At 41.4% G+C, this 19,497-nt stretch overlaps 1 protein-coding gene across 1 annotated transcript in view; it reads right to left on the reverse strand.

The window, feature by feature from the left end:
* The window catches only part of PAPPA2 (pappalysin 2), a 440,517-nt gene that overhangs the window by 258,480 nt on the left and 162,540 nt on the right, over positions 1 to 19,497 (reverse strand). Inside the window, exon 4 of the mRNA XM_073593407.1 lies at positions 782 to 1,075. Coding sequence (XP_073449508.1) covers positions 782 to 1,075 — 294 coding nt within the window. The remainder of the gene's footprint in view (positions 1 to 781; positions 1,076 to 19,497) is intronic.

Here is a 19,497-nt window from a genome sequence, read left to right on the forward strand (position 1 = left end):
CCAAGCCTGAAAAACAACCCCACACCATAATCCCCCCCCCCCACCAAATGACTTGGACCAGTGCACAAAGCAAAGTCCATAAAGACATGGATGAGCGAGATTTAGGGTGAAGGAACTTGGCTGGCCTGCACAGAGTCCTGACCTCAACCTGATAGAATACCTTTGAGATGAATTAGAGTGGAGACTGCGAGCCAGGCCATCTTGTCCAACATCAATGCCTGACCTCACAAATGCACTTCTGGAAGAATGGTCAAACATCCCCATAGACACACTCCTAAACCTTGTGGATAGCCTTCCCAGAAGAGTTGAAGCTGTTATAGCTGCAAAGGGTGGGCCAACTCAATATTGAACCCTGTGGACTAAGACTGGGATGCTATTAAAGTTCATGTGCGTGTAAAGGCAGGTGTCCCAATACTTTTGGCAATATAGTGTACATTACATTATATGGTTTTATATTTTTATTCTACAGTGAAGAACAATTTCATTCTACACCATATAGACCATATTTAAATTTATAAGGAAAAAAGAAATCTGGATTTTGTTGAAATGCCACCAAATTTCTGTAGTGTAAAGAAAGAAGGAAAGAGGAAAAAGTAAAATGTTGCTAAAAATGATAACCAGATGAGACACCTATAAAGTTGAGTTAACTTTTTCTGATGGGGAGGTACTAAGGAGGGTGAGTGTTTTTCTGATTGGAAAATTGCACAAACAATAAAAATGTATTACTTATACACATAAGTAAAATTAATGTTCTTAACAGATCACTGAGATGAAATCTTACCTGAGTAGCTCATGTAGTTGTTGTATGGAGTTCCAGTGTAAAACACTGGCCCACATGTGTCATTTGTTGGATCTGGATCCCGACAAAGTTTATTTTTTGGGGTAGGTGCAGTGTCAGCACATAGATCCCCCGTCTCCATGGAAGGTTCAGTCTCACTGCAAGGGTCATCACAAGATTCTCGCTCACTCACACCTTTGAAAACATGGTAAAGTCCTAGGGCATGGCCCACTTCATGAATCAACGTGTTTGTATGGCCTGGAACTCCATAATAAGATGGATTCACAAATAATCCCCCTGCAGAGAACAACGATATGAGGTTTTACAGGAGGTCATGGCATATGCAGCATATTTCCAGAAGCACAATTTTAAAAGATATGTTTATTTATCTATTTTTGACTGTGAAGAAACATGCTAAGAGATTCAATAATATTTCACAGCTGCTGAAGTGGTCATATACCTGAGCGATTGATCATTTATTCACAAAGCATGCAAAAACTTCCTGAAACTATTCAGGACACGTCATAAATGCCTCAAATAAAATCAAGTGGTAATACCCGATGACGGCCGTCACCACTGACAAAGAAACTAAACCAAAAATGAATGCTTGAGAGACTGAAAAGGAAAACAAAGGTGAAGAATAGGAAATTGCATGACAAATCATGGTGAGAAAAATATACAAACAGATTTTACTTAAGTCGAGTATCAAACATACAGTATACCCACTGCATGATTTCATTTCATTTCTCTGCAGTGTCTTGATTGTGCTTAGACAAATGTGAAATTTGAGCAATTTGAAATATGCTTTTTTTTTCTTCCCTTTGCAATTTGTGTGTTACTTTTGCTCTTTCATTGTTGTTTATTCCTGCTTTGAATGGTTTGCAGGTGATTTACAATGATGACTACACTTATAGGCCTGCAATCAGAGCCAGGAGAGAAACCCACCTCTAATTCTGTTCTTGAAGCTGGGATGGGAGTTCCTTCTACCTCCCCAGCTCCCCAAACTCACAGCTTAGTCCTGCAGACTACACTGGGACAGTATGGCTTTACTGGTGTGTCAGTGTGACTCTGGCTCTGTATAAAGTTTGCTGACATGTCACTTAAAGGAGTTGTAAAGTCAGAAGTTTTTTTTTGCACCCTCTAATACTTACCTGAGCCCATCTCTATCCAGCGATGTCCACAAGTCCCTCAGCCATCCCTGACTCTCCCTCCTGATTGGCCGAGACACAGCAGAGGAGCCATTGGCTTCTGTGGCTGTCAATCAAAGTCAGTTAGCCAATCGGGAGAGAGTGGGGTGGGGCCGATTGGCCGCTTCATGTCTGAATGGACACACAGAGCTGCAGCTCAGCTCGCCTGCCCCCATAGCAAGCTGCTTGCTGTGGGGGAACTCAACAGGAGGGAGGGGCCAGGAGCAGCAAAGGGGAACCCAAGGAGAGGAGGATCTGGGCTGCCCTGTGCAAAACCACTGCACAGAGCAGGTAAGTATACCGTGTTTGTGTTTTAGTTTTATTTTTTTTTAAACAAGACTTTACAATCACTTTACAGCATTTGTTATCCCAACACTTCATATTTCTGATATGTGCCTGCTGTACTATGTACTTGTATGAGAAAGTATCCTGTTCTCTTTGTATTGCTTCATTTGTGTGAAATCCCTGGTGTTCCTGCCAGTCCATTTGCTTTCCTATTAAATACTGACCACACTAAGCAGGAGAACACACCGTGGTTAGTTCTCTAGCTATGCTGGGAACTCATCATGTTCTCCAATGATCAGACTTGTCCTGACATGCCCCCACTGCACAGCAATTCACTGGCAAGCCCAATGTGCTGCTGTTTCTCCTCCCCCCAACTATTATGCAGCTGAGAACAGAGGAAATGTGATCACTTATAAAAAAGGGAAAAAAGGTATTTATAATTATTTTTTTTTTATCTATACAAAAATGTTTTGCATTTTTGATTAAATTTTAAACTGAATAGGTTGTTTTACACATTCACTCTTTTATATGTTTATAATTTATTTTTGTATCTATACCAAAATGTTTTGCATTTTTAATTCAATTTTAAAGTGAATGGGTTTTACACATTAACTCTTTTATATGTTTCCAAAGCATGCACCTCCAAATATCCTGTATTCAGTTAAAAACACGAAAGGTATCACTTAGAGATGTGAATGATTGAAACCTTTGTTTTGTTTCAAATTCATTGATTAAGTTAATCATTTCGTTATATCATGTTCATTATATTAGATAAATTTGTTTTCGGAATTTGTTTTATATATTCAGATTATTTTTGAATATTTGGATTAATTTTGTATAATAATTGTTCCAAATCGATTAGTATTTCATAAGATTGCCTATATTCGGTTTAACGTGTTAATTCCTTATTTCAGGAGAGAACATATGCATTTTGTTTGGGTTGGATGGAGGTGGATCCATCAGAATCTCAGAATTATAACATAACAAATGTAATCAAATTAATTAATTTATTATGTTATGATTCAGAGACTCAAACACAATACGTAAGAATAATCTTTTTTCACTTTTATACTTTACTGCATGTATTGCAATAGGCTTCCATTTCATATGTAGTTGATAAGGTTGGAAATAATAGGTTAGAGTTCTACTTAAAATAGATTTTCATTTCTCTACATAATGTGTGCGTGTCAGTATATGTTGCAATAGTAGCTTAAGTCTTTCCAGATGTGTAAGTCTAGCGTCATGTATGTTGAAATTATACTGCTTGTTACCTTATATGGAAATTTGCTCAAACTGATGCTTCTGTAACCAGTCTATAAAAAGCCCCAATAAAGAGCCGACAGGTTCAGTTGACAGTACGGGACCTTTAAGGCTCGGATCTGATATACAGAAACCTATATTCTGTGTCTTACTTCTTTGAGAGCTAATTTGGCAAAGCAATATAAACTAGAAGCAGTTAAGTTGAAAACTGCACCTAACATAGTGCATTTTTTATAATAAAGAAAAATTGTAATCCAACATAAAAATTAAATGGATCCGAATCAATTTGGATCATTCGTTATGTCGTTACATTATTTTAGATGCTTCAAACATTAACAAAAGGCCCCAAAACAAACTATTGTATCATGTCATCTGAATAGAATGAATGAATAAGAATTCATTTATTTTTTTAGTTATAATTTATTTCGGATTCATTGAAACTCATTACTATTGTGATTTGGAGATTCGTTTACATCCGAATCTCGAATAAGGAAAATGTTGTCAAAATTTTGATTTATAATAAAACAAATCGTGCTTGTCTAGTATCACCTTAATGTTTTATCTATAACGTACAAGGTACAGCACTTTATTAACCCTTTCTGTACCCTAACATTAATCCTCACAATAACCCTCCCTGTAGCCCTAACACTAACCTTTCCTGTAAGTCTAATGCCCCGTATACACGGTCGGATTTTCCGATGGAAAATGTGCGATCGGAGCGTGTTGTCGGAAATTCTGACTGTGTGTGGGCTCCATCTGACTTTTTCCATCGGATTTTCCGACACACAAAGTTTGAGAGCAGGCTATAAACTTTTCCGAAAAGAAAATCCGATCGCGCCAATTCCGACCGTGTGTGGACAATTCTGACGCACAAAGTGCCAGGCATGCTCAGAAGAAATTCCGAGACGGAACAGCTTGGTCTGGTAAAATTAGCGTTCGGAATGGATAGAGCACTTTCGTCACGCTGCAATGTTTAAAATTGTTTAATACAGCGCACTCTCTTCTTCTTTATAATGTGAGAAGAATGAAGTAGTTTTGCTGCTCATATTCACACAGACTTCTCACAAACTTCTTTCTTCATTATTTATCGGGATTCCCTCAATATATTTTGATTTGTCACATCTGACCAAATTTGTTTTTTGTTGTTTTATTTTTGTTTTGTATTTTTTTTCAAGGCTGTTGTTTTTTTTTTATTTTTTATTGGTTTGACTCCATAATATTTTTATGTGTGTTTTATGTGTCAAGTTACCACAACACCAATGGTATCTTGTATTATTTAATCTCAAGGAGATTGCTTGGTGTTGGTGTCCCTTGTTAATTTCACATTGTATTTTTGAAATGTACCTGCCTCCTCACAAACAAACTGTCCTTTTTGAAGGAAAACATACATAGGCGAGTATAATTGAACCAAAAATTCCTTGATTAAGGACTCAGAACCAAACAAAGAGGGAGGCAACACTGGATAAACATCATAAATTGGCGAAGCCTTTGACCCCCAGGGCGGACATCAATTATTTTCCAGCAAAATTCGTGGCCTGAGGAGTCTTTATCTAAGGGAGTGCAGTCTGGTCCAGAAGTCCCAGAGATCCGGAAAGCAGCAGATGACATCTGTGTCCCCAGGCTGTGCTACTACAAGAGCCTGCATATTTTGCCAGACCAGACTGAACCCAGGCTCATCACTCTCTGGTCTTCCTTCCACGCTTCCTTCCCGGCTGTGGCTCTGGTGTTGGAGATGTGGCAGGAGGAGGTGTAGGACCTGGAGGAGGAGGAGGAGTAGGACCTGGAGGAGGAGGAGGACTATGTGTGAGGTCACAAATGTGGGTAGCACATGTTATTTGGCCCATCAACCCTTTATTGAGAGCTTCCAAAATTAAGAACTCACACAGGAGTCATTGGCCCTCCTCCATCTGCATCATTTTGCATGCAGTTATTCCAGCAAAGTCCTCCTCCACACTGTGGGGTGTTCTGAGGGCCTCAGTAGTCTTCCAAAAGACGCCTATGGCAGCCTCCTCCAGGTTACTCCTCTTCCTGCCACTTTTTCTTTGAAGGTGGAGGGGAGGGACCTGGATATCAGGCAGCCTGCGTGGCCCGGCCACCTCCTGGCTGAGACTTCCCTGTGTATGAAAAAGGGACATGGTTTTAGTTTTTGCTTCATCAATCACAATCATAAATTAGCAATCCAAACTAACATCTATTTAACATCATTGATTGGACAACCAGAAATATTTAGAAGAATGCTATACCTGGCTCAAGCTGGGCTCCTCCACATGTTGCTGCCTGGAAGGCCCAGGTTGGGCGTCAGAAGCCTCAGCTGGGGGGGAAGGAAGCGTGGAAGGAAGACTGGAGAGTGCTGGCCTGGGTTCAGTCTGGCCTGCCAGAAAATGCAGCCTGTCATAGTACCACAGCCTGGGGACATAAATGTCATCTGCAGCTCCTGATCTCTGGGAATCCTGGACCTTCTTGTGCTCCCTTAGATAAGTGCTCCTCAGGCCACCAATTAGGATCTTCAAATAGATGATGTCTGCCGTGGGGATCACCGTCTTCACAAATTGCAGCACATTATCCAGCGCTGCCTTCCTCTTTGTTTGGTTCTTATATTCAGGGTAGTTTATCTGCCACAGTCAGGGCAGCTCCCTGAACATATCAATGAAGATTGGCATAAAAGTCCTTATCTTTCAAGATATCCATTTTCACTGCAAGACACAACACAAGACAAACCCTAATGTCAGCCTAAAGTCTTCTAAACAAATACAGGCCTCAATCTAGAAGCAGTATAGGCCCAATGTTAAATCTTACCTTCGCAATCATGATCAGCGCCTCCGTTACTCCTTCCTCCGCTCACAGATCGTACGTGCTACGCACGCATGTTCCGCTTTATAGACACTGCGCATGCGTGAAACTCCGCTCGCCCCTGACGTTCTTTCTAGTCTATTCCCTGCCCCTTCTCGTTCGTCGCAGTGGGGGAAGAGCACATGGCGGAGACACAGCAGTATCAGATAATTACACCAACGAGGAGGAGGAGGAGGAAAGCCTGGGGGCAGAAACATCCCGATCCAGAAGGAGACGATTTAAGGCCTCAAATATATCCTTTGGGGAGATGTTGGAGATGGTGGACATCCTGAAGAGGGCCGACTATGACGGGAAGTATGGACCTTACCCCAACTCCAATGTCAGAAAGGCCAAGATCATGGTGAAAGTGGTCAAGAGTCTGCACCGGAATTTTGGGGTACGACGATCGAAAGATCAGCTCAGGAAACGGTGATCGGACCTCAAATTAAGAGAGCACAAGCAGTACAGAAAGATCCAGAGAGTGCTGCAAAAAAGTAAGTAGTTGTCCTGTGTTCCTATTCTTTATGTTTATTACGTTCGTGCTGCTCCATGTGCTTTTCTTAACTGTTATCCAGTTTAAAATGGCAACTTTCATGTTCATGGGCACATTATTCGTTCGTATAAAACATTGTTTGTTCGGCCTAGAAAACACCATTGTTTTGGCCATATGCATTTGCCCAAATTTTTTATGGCCTACTTGTCTGAAAATAATTTGGTTGTGTAGATGGGTTTGTAACTAGAATGAAATGCAAACTAGATTCTGTGTAGGGAGAGGACACTCAGCAGCTGTTTACACATCTGGACGCTGTAGCACTAGTGTGGGACACCAGAACACCCTTTTTATTAGGGGGCCCACACAGGTGCTCCAGTGTATACTATAGGGGTGTCTCCATCTGTGAAGCTTATACAAAACAGGTAAAGTATTGAAGCTTGACAAAGGACAATAAAAATTCTACATCTTGGAACTCTGCCAAAATAGACAATTGTACCCCACTTCCAAGCAATGTTTCATTTTCCTATTTCTGACATCAAATATCTGTGTGCTAAGTATACCTATTTTTTTTTACATAGGGGAGAAAAGATTCGGAGGACACCCTCATCCGAGGAGACCACAGACCCCCCCACCTCTGGAAGAAGGGGAAATCCACCCAGAACAAGCACAGCAGGAGGAGGAAGACATGGTGGAAATTGGCACCACAACAGGTGAGTGTCTGCGACCACAGGCTCAGGTAAGAGATGGATGCCGGCATATTTATAATACATGGTGCGTTTTTGTTTCTATCTTTTTAGGTGATCGGGATGTTGTGGATCCAGGGCATTTCACCTCGGAAAGTGCACAGATCCTGATCGCGGAGATCCTGGGGTGTAATAGGGAAAATGAAGAACATCACTGATGTTTTAGGGAGAGTTTAAAACCCCTCCAAATCCCTTGGGTTTTTTGTGTGCTAAAAATTTTTACAATTTTTTTACATATTTTCAAAAAGCCAAATTTTGAAGATGCACACAGTGTGTCAACATGTGCTATCTGCCATCACGGGAGATCAATGGACGTGTTTTGGGGGTGCAACACTTTCATCAATAATAAAGTAGCTGTGAGGAAGGGGTTGCACCCCAAAAACACATCCCTTGATCCCCCATGATGGCAGCTAGCACATGTTGACATTCGGCAATTTGTGTGCATCTTCAAAATTTGGCTTTTCCTGGGGTGACTTCACCCCATCTGAACGCAATATCAAACACAGTTTGTAAATACTCATGTCTGATATTGCCTTCAAGTTCTACCAAATGTGAACTTTGTAAGTTCAAAATTTGTGTCTTTCTTGTTGGTTTTAAACATGCCTGTTTTATCTTAAATGGACATTTCTACTTTTTCTAATTTGACCCCAAAAATTGTTATACAACAAACATTTTGGTTTGTTTTAAAAACTTTTTCTAAATGCACATGTGATTGTGCTGGTATTAAAAAGATTGTTAATCAAGAATGTGTGGATTATTGTCTCAACGCTCCAACACTTTTGTGGTGCTCTAATTGGTGTTTTCTGTGACAATGGGTGTTATTTCCTAAGGGCAAATCCACTTTGCACTACAAGTGCAGTTTCAAGTGCACTTGTAGTGCAAAGTGTCTTTGCCTTTAGTAAATAACACCCAACAGTGCTTTGTAAGGTTACACAATCACGCCATTTTCAGGACTCACTACATTTCTGTCAGGGTCAGCTTAAAGAAACACAAGCAGTAAATGTCACCAAAGATTTAAGTAGTTATTTTTTTTATTATTTGAAAAAGGTTTCAGACATTGTCTGGCATATTGATAGCCCCCCTACCCGCAAAGTATTCAAGGTATCTTAGCCGAACATCACGGGCACTCAGGGGGGGCAAGCCAGGACGGCCACTTTCAAGCGCCGCCAGGGTTGTTTCATTTAAATTCCTGCCTCAGGCCCAACTAAACCAGCATAGTTGGCAGAATGTTGCCGTAAAAAGTTGTGTAGAACACAGCACGCCAGGATAATATGATTCAGTTTATACTCCGCCATGTGTATGGGTGTAAGAAATAGGCGGAACCGGCTGGCCATGATTACAAATGTGTTCTCCACCACTCTTCTGGCTCTGGCCAGCCGGTAATTAAAAACCCTCTGGTTCGGAGCGAGGGTCCTCATCGGGAATGGCCGCATAAGATGGTCCCCCAGCGCAAAGACTTCATCTGCAACGAAGACAAATGGGAGTCCTTCCACATTGTCTTCTGGAGGTGGCAAGTCCAAGCTGCCATTCTGGAGACGCCTGTAGAACTCCGTCTGGGCGATGACTCCACCATCGGACATCCGGCCATTCTTCCCCACGTCCACATACAGGAACTCGTAAGTAGCTGACACCACCGCCAACATCACAATACTATTGAACCCCTTGTAATTATAATAGTATGACCCCAAGTTGGGTGGTGGGATGATGTGGACGTGTTTTCCATCAATTGCCCCTCCGCAGTTAGGAAAGTACCACCGCTGGCCAAAGTGGCAGGCCACAGTCTGCCATTCCTGTGGCATGGAAGGAAACTGTGGAGTTAAACATAAAAAAAAATTAGTCATTTTGCACATAAACAGGAAAAGCAGATTAGACACAAACATTCTTGGCCAACATCAAGATAACATTTATTTGAGGGAGTATTTAAAGACCAAAGTATAAGGTACACCTATCAGATTCCCTCTCCCCCCTCTCATGGGCCATTTTTAACATTTTAGGGGGGGAGCTCTTGGACATTTAACCCTCTCCACTTCATTGAGAGATGAATGCCTAAATAATGGGTATTACTTTGGCCAGCCCCTCCTTAGTTACACTATTGGCAGCCCACTGGACAGGTAAGAAGTGTCATAATACAAAGATATAAATACACATTGTACACATTTGCGCACATTTGGAAATTCTACTATTACCTATCAAGATAATAATAGTATACAAAAACTTTAAACAGTACCATTTGAAAGTATACAGGCAGGCCCTTGCACTACATGCTTTGGGGAATTCATCCATACATCTGACCACAAAAGAGATGGGTATAGTGTGTATGGGTTTGGCAAAGTCAGCAGATAGATGATTGAGGATAGATAGAGAATTGGTATCAGCTGACTTAGCAGTTGGGGGGAGGGTTCCAAATGATTTGGGGACCCCCAAAAAAAGCCTCTGGCACTCTACCTGAATTTAAAGCACAAATCACATTTTAAAACATTTTAGGGGGTGTTTGGGGTAAAGCACTACTATGGAGCTGATAAAATACATTGTTAAGTGAATACACAAGGTGAATATAGGGCCAGGAGACCATGCTGGGGAGGTAAGTGAAGGCAAATATGTATGAAGGAGAAAAAAAAAATTACATAAAAATCCAGCATGCATGAGGACAAAGGGGACATTCACAGCATATTACAATCATGGTAATTAGGGAATGAGGAAAGAAATACAATATATTATCAAACATTAAATACAATAAAATGTGATGTTAAAGGATAAATCTTACCTTAATATACTCCTTCTGCAGGACCTGGATGATGGCAGATTAGGTCTCTGGGATAATGATCCCCAGAGCCTGGGGGGAGATGCCTGTTGAGAACTTCCTGCAGGCTTCTCCCCGTCACCAAGTACCACAGGGTGGCGACGCGCCTCTGCTCCGGAGTGATGGCTTGCCTCATGCAGGTATCCTGCCTGCTGATATAGGGGGTCAGTTCCTGAAATCATCAGGATTATTTTCATGGATCTCACAGAGCAAAGGCATATGACAGAACTGGTCACGCTGAAGCAACCAATTCTTGGTCCATGAACTCCTCCCCACCCTGTTCATGGACTGGACTTGTGTCAAGGTCAGGACCCCAACACCAAGCCCCCACACAGCACAAAGTCTACGAGGAGTACGTATACGCAACATGGCTAGAAAACGGTCGGCTGCTCAGAACGAAGTAACAGAACGCACTGAAGAACAGCAAGGCCTGTGAAGAGCGACCTGCAAAACAGTAACCAACGAACAAGAACACAATGACAAGAGTCATGCGTAACTCGCTGCACGCACTGCAGAGCAGATACAAACCCACAAGCACAAACTGAACAGCAGAAAATTATCTGAAAACCACGAGTCTGAAAAAGCGCGAATCGTCTCTCACCAAACTTTTACTAACACAAGATTAGCAAAAGGAGCCCAAAGGGTGGCGTGCTTGGTTCTGAACTGCCCTTTTATAGTCTCATCGTACATGGTGTACGTCACCGCGTTCTTGGCGATCGGAAATTCCGACAACTTTGTGCGACCGTGTGTACGCAAAACAAGTTTGAGCCAACATCCGTTGGAAAAAATCCATGGATTTTGTTGTCGGAATGTCCGATCAATGTCCGATCGTGTGTACGGGGCATAACACTAACCCTCCCATGTTTAAACCTAAGCTGTTGTTTGCCTACTCAATTTTGCTGTGCCACAGGAACATCTTTGTCAAAGACAAGTCACGTGTACTAATACTATATAGCCTAAAGAATGTGAATGCCTCTCCATTTTTTTTACTTCAGGTGCTTCCAGTGAAGGATATGGTTAGTTATATTGCATATAATGCATTCTAGGTGTGGGCCTCCAACCATGTGGTAACAGCATGACTGTGTCCCTTTGCACAAAGCATAGCTTTATGAGGTTGGTGAGGAGGAACTTGAGTTGACTGTATTGAGCCCTGACCTCAAATCTATTCAACACCTTTGGGACAAACTGTAATGCCAATTTTTGTGCCAACTTGGGACATACTGTAATGCCAACTTTACAGTTGGGACAAACTGTAATGCCCCTCTCCCCCCCTATCCCCTCCCCTTCCCCCTTGTTCCCTTCCCCTCCTTTCTCCCTTCCCTGTTCTCCTTCCTCCCCCCCTTTTCTACCCCTCCCCCTTTTCTCCCCCTCTTTCTTTTCTTTTCTTTCCCTTTCCCCTCCTTCCTTTTTTTCCCTTTGTCTTTCATTCCCAATTCATTTAGTTCCCACTCAATTCCTCTTTTAACTGATTATCCCACCAGATGGTCACCTTATAAGTGATTTATATATCTTTCTACAACAGTTCTAACTGCCATTCATGCCTTATGTGCCCCCACATCCGCCGTAGGGGAATCTTGGGTGCCCTATTGATGCAGACTCATTAGTAAGTAGCAGTGTTTGAAAAAGGAATTCTTCCTCCCTCACATCTCCGCTTGTAAATTGTTTCTGGGTTCATATACCTGTAAATTTCTTGTTTATTATATATATTTTTGTTACTCCACTACAGACAATACTTTCCTGATGAAGCAGCAAAGCCCAGAGAAACATATTGACAAAGAATAATGCATGACTTGTGAGCATCCACTATACTTCTGTTCTCCTTCTTGGAGCACATCCAGTGGTAGTGACACACATGTATTGTTGATATATACCTCTGTACAGCATTAGAACATATAAAACGTGAATTTTTTAATGTCATTTTGGGATATGTATCCTAAATTTTAATATCTTGTATTAATAAAATATACTTTACTTATAATCAACTGTGTACTCTGCTCAAATTGGTACCGTGATAGTCCATCCCAATTGTCCTTTTTCCCTTTGTGGTGACCTGTCGGGGACAGGTTCCCATGTCCCAATTTTCTCAAATCATTTTGGATGATGGTACCCTTTACCCCATGTATTTGCAAGTACTATGAGGCTTAAAACTTTATTCGTAATGCCAACTGCAATGAACATTGCAACGTGATTTTATCCAACATCAGTACTGGATCTCACAAGTACCCTATTGGATGAATGGGAATAGATTTGTACAGAAACAGTCCAAAACTATGAGCATTCCTGGTATACTGGAGGTTGCTAATAGATGCAAACTAAAGCCAACTCCATATTAATGTCCATGGTTTCAGAATACGATGTTCAACAAATTGATATACAGTAGGTGTAATTCTCAGTTGTCTTCAAACTTTTGGCCATATAGTGTATATGTTCATACTTACCACACTTCTGCAAATTCCTTCCATGTTATCTTGAATTTTTTCCTAACACAGGCACCAATCATTAGTCAATGCAGAAATTTAGAGTTTAACTTTGAAATGACCGTTGCAGTCTAATGTTTTTAGGCATGTCTAATGGACTCTTAATTCAAACATTCTGCAAAGCCATTCATGAATCAAAAATACAGACACTTGAACAGTCATGTCTGAAAACCTTGTAACTTTAAAAAGATGTCTCCTATCTATGGCTATCTTTACTGGGCATTACCCAAATAAGTTATATAGAAAGTAAGTAAAGTTGAATTAAAAACAAGCTACTTGAGCCCCTGACAGTACATTCTTATTATGCTCCAGAACGGACCAGCAAGCTAATAAAAATAGATAGGGACAATACATATGACATTGAAGTTTCATTTACTTCAACGTGAAGCATCCTGATGGTCATTTAGTGCAATACAAAACGACTTTTAACCACAATGAAATGCTTAATGTCTCGAGCATCCATCCTCTTGATGTAATTAAATTGGCTCTACATTGTCCACTGATCTGGTCATATTCCAGTAACTTCCCTTCCAGCTGTAATTACAGAAGAGTCAGTGTTTTTTTAGAAGTGTGAAATTAAATAGCGTGTCTATAATTTAAATAGGGACATTTCCAAAAGAAGACTGAATAATACAGCCAAATAAATCACTAAGCACTTAGATAACCATTACTTATTACAGGAAGAAATTTACCCAATGCTTAAAGAAACAAACTTTTTTTAGTTTTGGCCATTATCTTGCCTAGTAAGATGGTTTTTGCTATATTCCATTCTGATACTTAAATGAAAGGGCACAGGCTGGCATAAAACAACTGCTGCGTACTTAATATGTCTGGCGTTTATTGCAAGTAGCCAAGCTTAAATTAAAGTTTGACAAAGAGATTAAAAAAACAAAAACAAACTGACAAATTGACATATGACAGGGAATTAGTAGGAAAAGATGTGTTTTGTCATCTGGGGTTTTTGTATATAAAACGTTTTTTTTAGCCTGAGCCCTACCAGGTGGTTTTCTAGGCTAAGCTCCTCGATCTTCAAGTATTAACAGTCTACCTGTCATATTAGTTATTTATTTAATGAACAGACATATGGTCTCCTGACATTTATTGAACTGCACATCAAACCCTTTGACCCACAATGATTTATAAAATAATATGTGTACCACTGTGTTTATGCGAATTTTGCTTTGCGTCTAATGTTCAATTTCTTTACTGGGGAATAACACAAAAAGTCATACAAAAAGTTGCATATCTGATGAATCTTATCTTTTTTCAACCAACTTATATATTTCAAATAAATGTTATTCAATTTTAAACAAGTACAAAAACAAAATGAGATGTGTGAGTTCACAGTTAAACAGTACGATCAATGACAATTCTGCAACTCTACCGCAATGCAGTGAAGTCTTATAGTGGCCTCAGAAGAGTACACACAGGTGTCAATAGTATGAACTCGGAAAAAGGGGCAGGTTGAGAGGTGTAGGAATAGGGTAGTGGGGGGGGGGGGGGCTAGAAAGGAGAGAGGAGGAATAAGGATACAACTATATCAACTGGGGGTAATCAAGATACCAATCTAAATAACATTGACATTACATACTCCATTATTGTTTGAGCTATCAGAAAGAAACAATACATTTAGAAATTTGCAAATATAAAGACCAAGAATCAACAAATTTAGCATAAGAGAGGTTTCGAATAGCAAACCTCTTTTCCATATCACATTGATAATTTAGGTCCCTGACCATCTCGGAGAATGATGGTGCTGTGGGAGATTTCCACAGCCTGGTAATGTTGAGTTTTGCAGTAGATGGATTCTTAAACCATACATTAAAAATAATCCCTCACTACCAGATCCTGCTTCTGCTCCTCCTTCTCGAACACATTTCACCTCATAAGGGGCTTAATTAAGAAGTGGAGGTTCAGGCAGTGGGGCGATAAGCTCAATGTATTACACAGCTCAATATTGTTGATTGAAGAAAAAGAGGATTCATCAGACTTGCAGCTTTTTGTATTAGTTTATTCTATTCATGTCTAGGGGAAAATGACCAGAAGTCTGCCTGGAGCAAAACCATTTTGCAGTGCTTCATGAGGGTGTTGTTTTTGTTTATTTATAGTATTTTTATTTTTAAAGTTAAAACAGCATGTTGGGATATAGCTAATTGCCATTTAGATATCAGGAAGACACTTTTGCCTTTTATTGACACTATTTATACTATTTTTACCACCCCATAATTTATACTACCCTAGAATTTTAGAGAAATTGGTAGGAAAAATGCTGGTCATCAAAACAATTAAACATATACAGAGATCCAAAGGAACACAAAATATGAAGCCCACAGTAGCCAATCATAGACTGGCTGTCATTTTTCATGGGTGTGCTAGAGAATAAAAGGAAAAATCACTTCTTTGCTAAGAGCACAAATGGAGAAACCTTTTCTTTTGTTTCCATATAATACAAGGCATATTGTTCTGGTAGATATTAAAGAGTAAAAAAAAACATGTAATTATAATAATTTTTTAAACTGCTTCCTTTATACTGTTAAAAAGTATGTAAAATGAGGCATAGTTGTGTTTGTAAGCACTACTCAATACTGATATTTCCATTATGGGTGCAATTTTTATTTCTCTCAAGGACTGCCAAAAACAGACAGATCCCTCAAAGAACAATAACAAGTGAAAGATACAAATATATGGTGACAATCAGCGTAATCAAAAATATCTCAACATATGTGAACCTAAAAAAAATCGATATAACTCAGATAAGTAGCTCAAAATAATTTCAAAATTGTTGCCAGCTGAACTAATGCCGTGTACACACGACCAGACTTTTCGTCGGACTGAACCCCAAAGGACTTCTCAACGGAGTTCCGACGGAGTTCCAACGAAATGGACTTGCCTACACACGATCACACCAAAGTCCGATCGTTTTGAACGTGATGACGTACGACCGCACTAGAATAAGGAAGTTCATAGCCAGTAGCCAATAGCTGCCCTTGCGTCCTTCTTTGTCCGTCGGACTAGCATACAGACGAATGGATTTTTTGATCGGACTCGAGTCCGTCGGAAAGATTTGAAACATGTCCTATTTCTAAAGTCCGACGAAGTCCACACACGATCGAATTGTCCTTTGGATTTGTTCCATCAGACAAGTTCGGTTGAAAAGTCAGGTCGTGTGTACATGGCATAATGCTGCGTACACACGGTCGGAATTTCTGACAACAAATGTTCGATGGGAGCTTGTTGTCGGAAATTCCAACCGTATGTAGGCTCCATTGAAATTTGAGAGTTGGATCTCAAATTTTCCAACAACAAAATCCATTCTCGTAAATTCAGAGCGTGTGTAGACAATTCCAACGCACAAAATTCCACACATGCTCTGAATCAAGTACGAGAGGGAAGCGCTTGGTCTGGTAAAACTAGCGTTCGTAATGGAGATAGCACATTCGTCACGCTGCTAATTTTTTAATATTTTAATGCAGCGCATTCTCTTCTTCTTTATAATGCTAGAATAATGAAGTTGTTTTGCTGCTGATATTCACACAGAGTTCGGACAAACTGATTTCTTTATTATTTCTCTCCATAATAATGTTTAGAATTCATTTTTATAATGATCTTTTTTTATTTATTTTTTAATCCAGATCTCCTGTTTTTTGTTTTTTTTTAATAGTGATCTCCATAATATTTTTTTGTCGTTTTGTGTGTTAAGTTACCACAACTCCATTATTATCTCGTATTTTTTAACCTGGTTGGTTGGTGTTGGTGTCCCTTGTTAATTTGACATTGTATTTTAGAAATATACCTGCCTACTCATAAACAAACTGTCCTTTTTGAAGTAAAACACATAGGCAAGTATTTGTGAAAAGAAAATAGACATTTATTAGTGGGTCATAACAAAATAAAGCGGAAGGCAACGCTGGATAAACTGGTGAAATTGGCGAAGCCTTTGTACCCCAGGGCACACATCAACTATTTTACATGCAAAATTGGTGGCCTGAGGGGTCCATATAATAGTGAGCACAATCCTGTCCAGGAATCCAAGAGATCAGGAACAGCAGCAGATGACATATATGTCCCCAGGCTGTGGTCATACAACAGCCTGCGTCTTTTGTCAGACCAGACTGAACCCAGGTCATCAATATGTTGAACAATGCTATACCTGGCTCAAGCTGGGCTCCTCGACTTCTTCCTGGCTGGAGGCCCAGGTTGGACGTCAGAAGCCTCAGCTGAGGTGGAAGGAAGCGTTGAAGGAAGAGTGGAGAGTGCTGGCCTGGGTTCACTCTGGTCTGACAGAAAACGCGGTCTCATAGTACCACAGCCTGGGGACATAAACATCATCTGCTGCAGCTCCTGATCTCTGGGAATCCTGGACCTTCTTGCACTCCCTAATATAAGTGCTCCTCAGGCCACCAATTTTGGCCTTCAGGGGATGGTTGCCGTGGGGATCACTGGCTTCACAAATTCCAGCAATTGATCCAGCGCTGCCTTCCTCTTTCTTTTATTATTATAAAAGGGGTGTTTTACCTGCCACAGACAGGGCAGCTCCCTGTACATATCAATGCATATGGTGATAAAGTCCTGATCGTTGAAGCGATCCATTTTCTTTGCAAGACACAACACAATACAAACCCTAATGTCAGGCTAAACTCTCCTAATCTTGTCCCAATATAGGTCTCAATCTATAAGCAGTATAGGCCACTGATGCACCAAGTTAAAATTGTACCTTCGTTATCATGATCGGCGCTTCCGCTACTCCTTCCTCCGCTCACAGATCGTACGTACGACGCATGCGTGTTACGCTTTTTATACACCGCGCATGCATGAAACTCTGCCTGCCCCTGACCTTCTTTCTAGTCTATTCCCCGCTCCTTCTCTTTTGGCGCAGTGGGAGAGCACATGGCGGAGACAGAGTCAGTGCATGATAATCTCAGCAACGATGACGAAAGCCCGGAGCCACAAACGTCCCGATCCAGGAGAAGATATAAGGCCTCAAATATGTCCTTTGTAGAGATGGTGGAGATGGTAGACATCTTGAAGAGGGTGCACTATGATGGGAAGTATGGACCGTACCCAAACCCAAATTTGAGAAAGGCCAAGATCATGACTAAAGTTGTGAAAAGCCTGCACAGTAATTTTGGGGTATGATGATCCAAGGAAATGCTGGTCAGACCTGAAATTGAGGGAGCACGATCAGTACAGAAGAATCAAGAGAGTTCTGCAAAAAAGTAAGTATTTGTCATATGTTCCTATTATTATTATTACTTGCATGCTGCTCCATGTGCTTTTCTTTACTGTTATACTGTTTAAAATGGCAAGTTTCAGGTTCGTGGGCACAGTAATCGTTCGTAGTAAACATTGTTCATTCGCCCACTAATACGATGTTTTTGATAGATGCAGGTTAACTACATTTGGTCATGCCTATTTATATTAAAAGAAGTTTAGTACATTGTTGTCTAGATGGGTTTATAACTAGAATGAAATGCAAACCTGATTCAGTGTAAGGAGAGGACACTCAGCAGCTGTTTACACATCTGGACGCAGGAGCACTACTGTGGGACACCAGAACAAACTTTTTAGGGTGTCCCACACAGGTGCTCCAGTGGATACTAGGGGTGTCTCCATGTGTGAAACTTGAGCAAAAGAGGTAAGTATTGCAGCTTTTTGGGGGCGTGGTCAAGATGGCGACCGAGTAGGACGTGGGGAAAGAGAGCTCCGCACCTAGTAGGCACAGAATCCGGTGGAACGGGTCTTGAGGCTACCCTATCGCACACACACTGCTGAGGAGTGAGCTGGGTATGAGAAGGGGAGGTCACGGATCCCACAAGAAGTGGAATCCGGCGCCTGTAACCCCGCCGAGGGTCAGGGACACACGCGGATCGGCACAGGCTAAGATGGCGGCCCCGTCGGAGCAGGCCACAGCACCTCCGCTCGAACCCGACCAATTCCTGGCGCTCATGCAAGCCATCACAGGCTGCCAAACTACCCTAACCACAAAAATTGAGCAGATGCAGCTCGAGATGGGACTTATAAGACGAGATATGGATAAGCACAGAGAGCGACTAACAGAGGCGGAGCGGAGGGTAGGAGAGACTGCGGATGCAGTTCATGAACACACAGTCTCCCTCCGCACGCTGCAGATGAAAGTGAAAGTGCTGGAATCTCGTGCCGAAGATCAGGAGAATAGAAATCGCAGGAACAATCTGCGAATGGTGGGCCTTCCTGAGGGGGTTGAGGGGAGAGATCCGGAGGCCTATACAGAACACCTGCTTCGTACACTCCTTCCCCAGGCACCATTCTCCCAACATTTTGCGGTCGAGCGGGCACACAGAATGCCGTCCGCTCCAGGCCCACCAGGTGCCCCTCCCTGCACGTTTATTTTTCGCCTGTTGAACTTTAAAGACAGAGATCTGGTTCTGCGGGAGGCAAGGAAACTGGGAGAACTGCAATTTGAGAACACAAAGATTATGTTATTCCCGGACTACTCGGTGGCGACACAGAGATAACGCAGAACATTTGATCCGGTCAAGGCCCAGCTGAGAGCCAAGGGGATCAAGTACAGTATGATGTTTCCTGCTCGCCTCAGAGTGATCGATGGAGAAGTTACCAAGTTTTTCACATCTCCGGAAGAGGCGTCCAACTGGGTGGAATCCCTGC

The sequence above is a fragment of the Aquarana catesbeiana genome, linkage group LG07 (assembly GCF_042186555.1).
Source record: "Aquarana catesbeiana isolate 2022-GZ linkage group LG07, ASM4218655v1, whole genome shotgun sequence".
NCBI classification, from domain to species: Eukaryota; Metazoa; Chordata; class Amphibia; order Anura; family Ranidae; genus Aquarana; species Aquarana catesbeiana.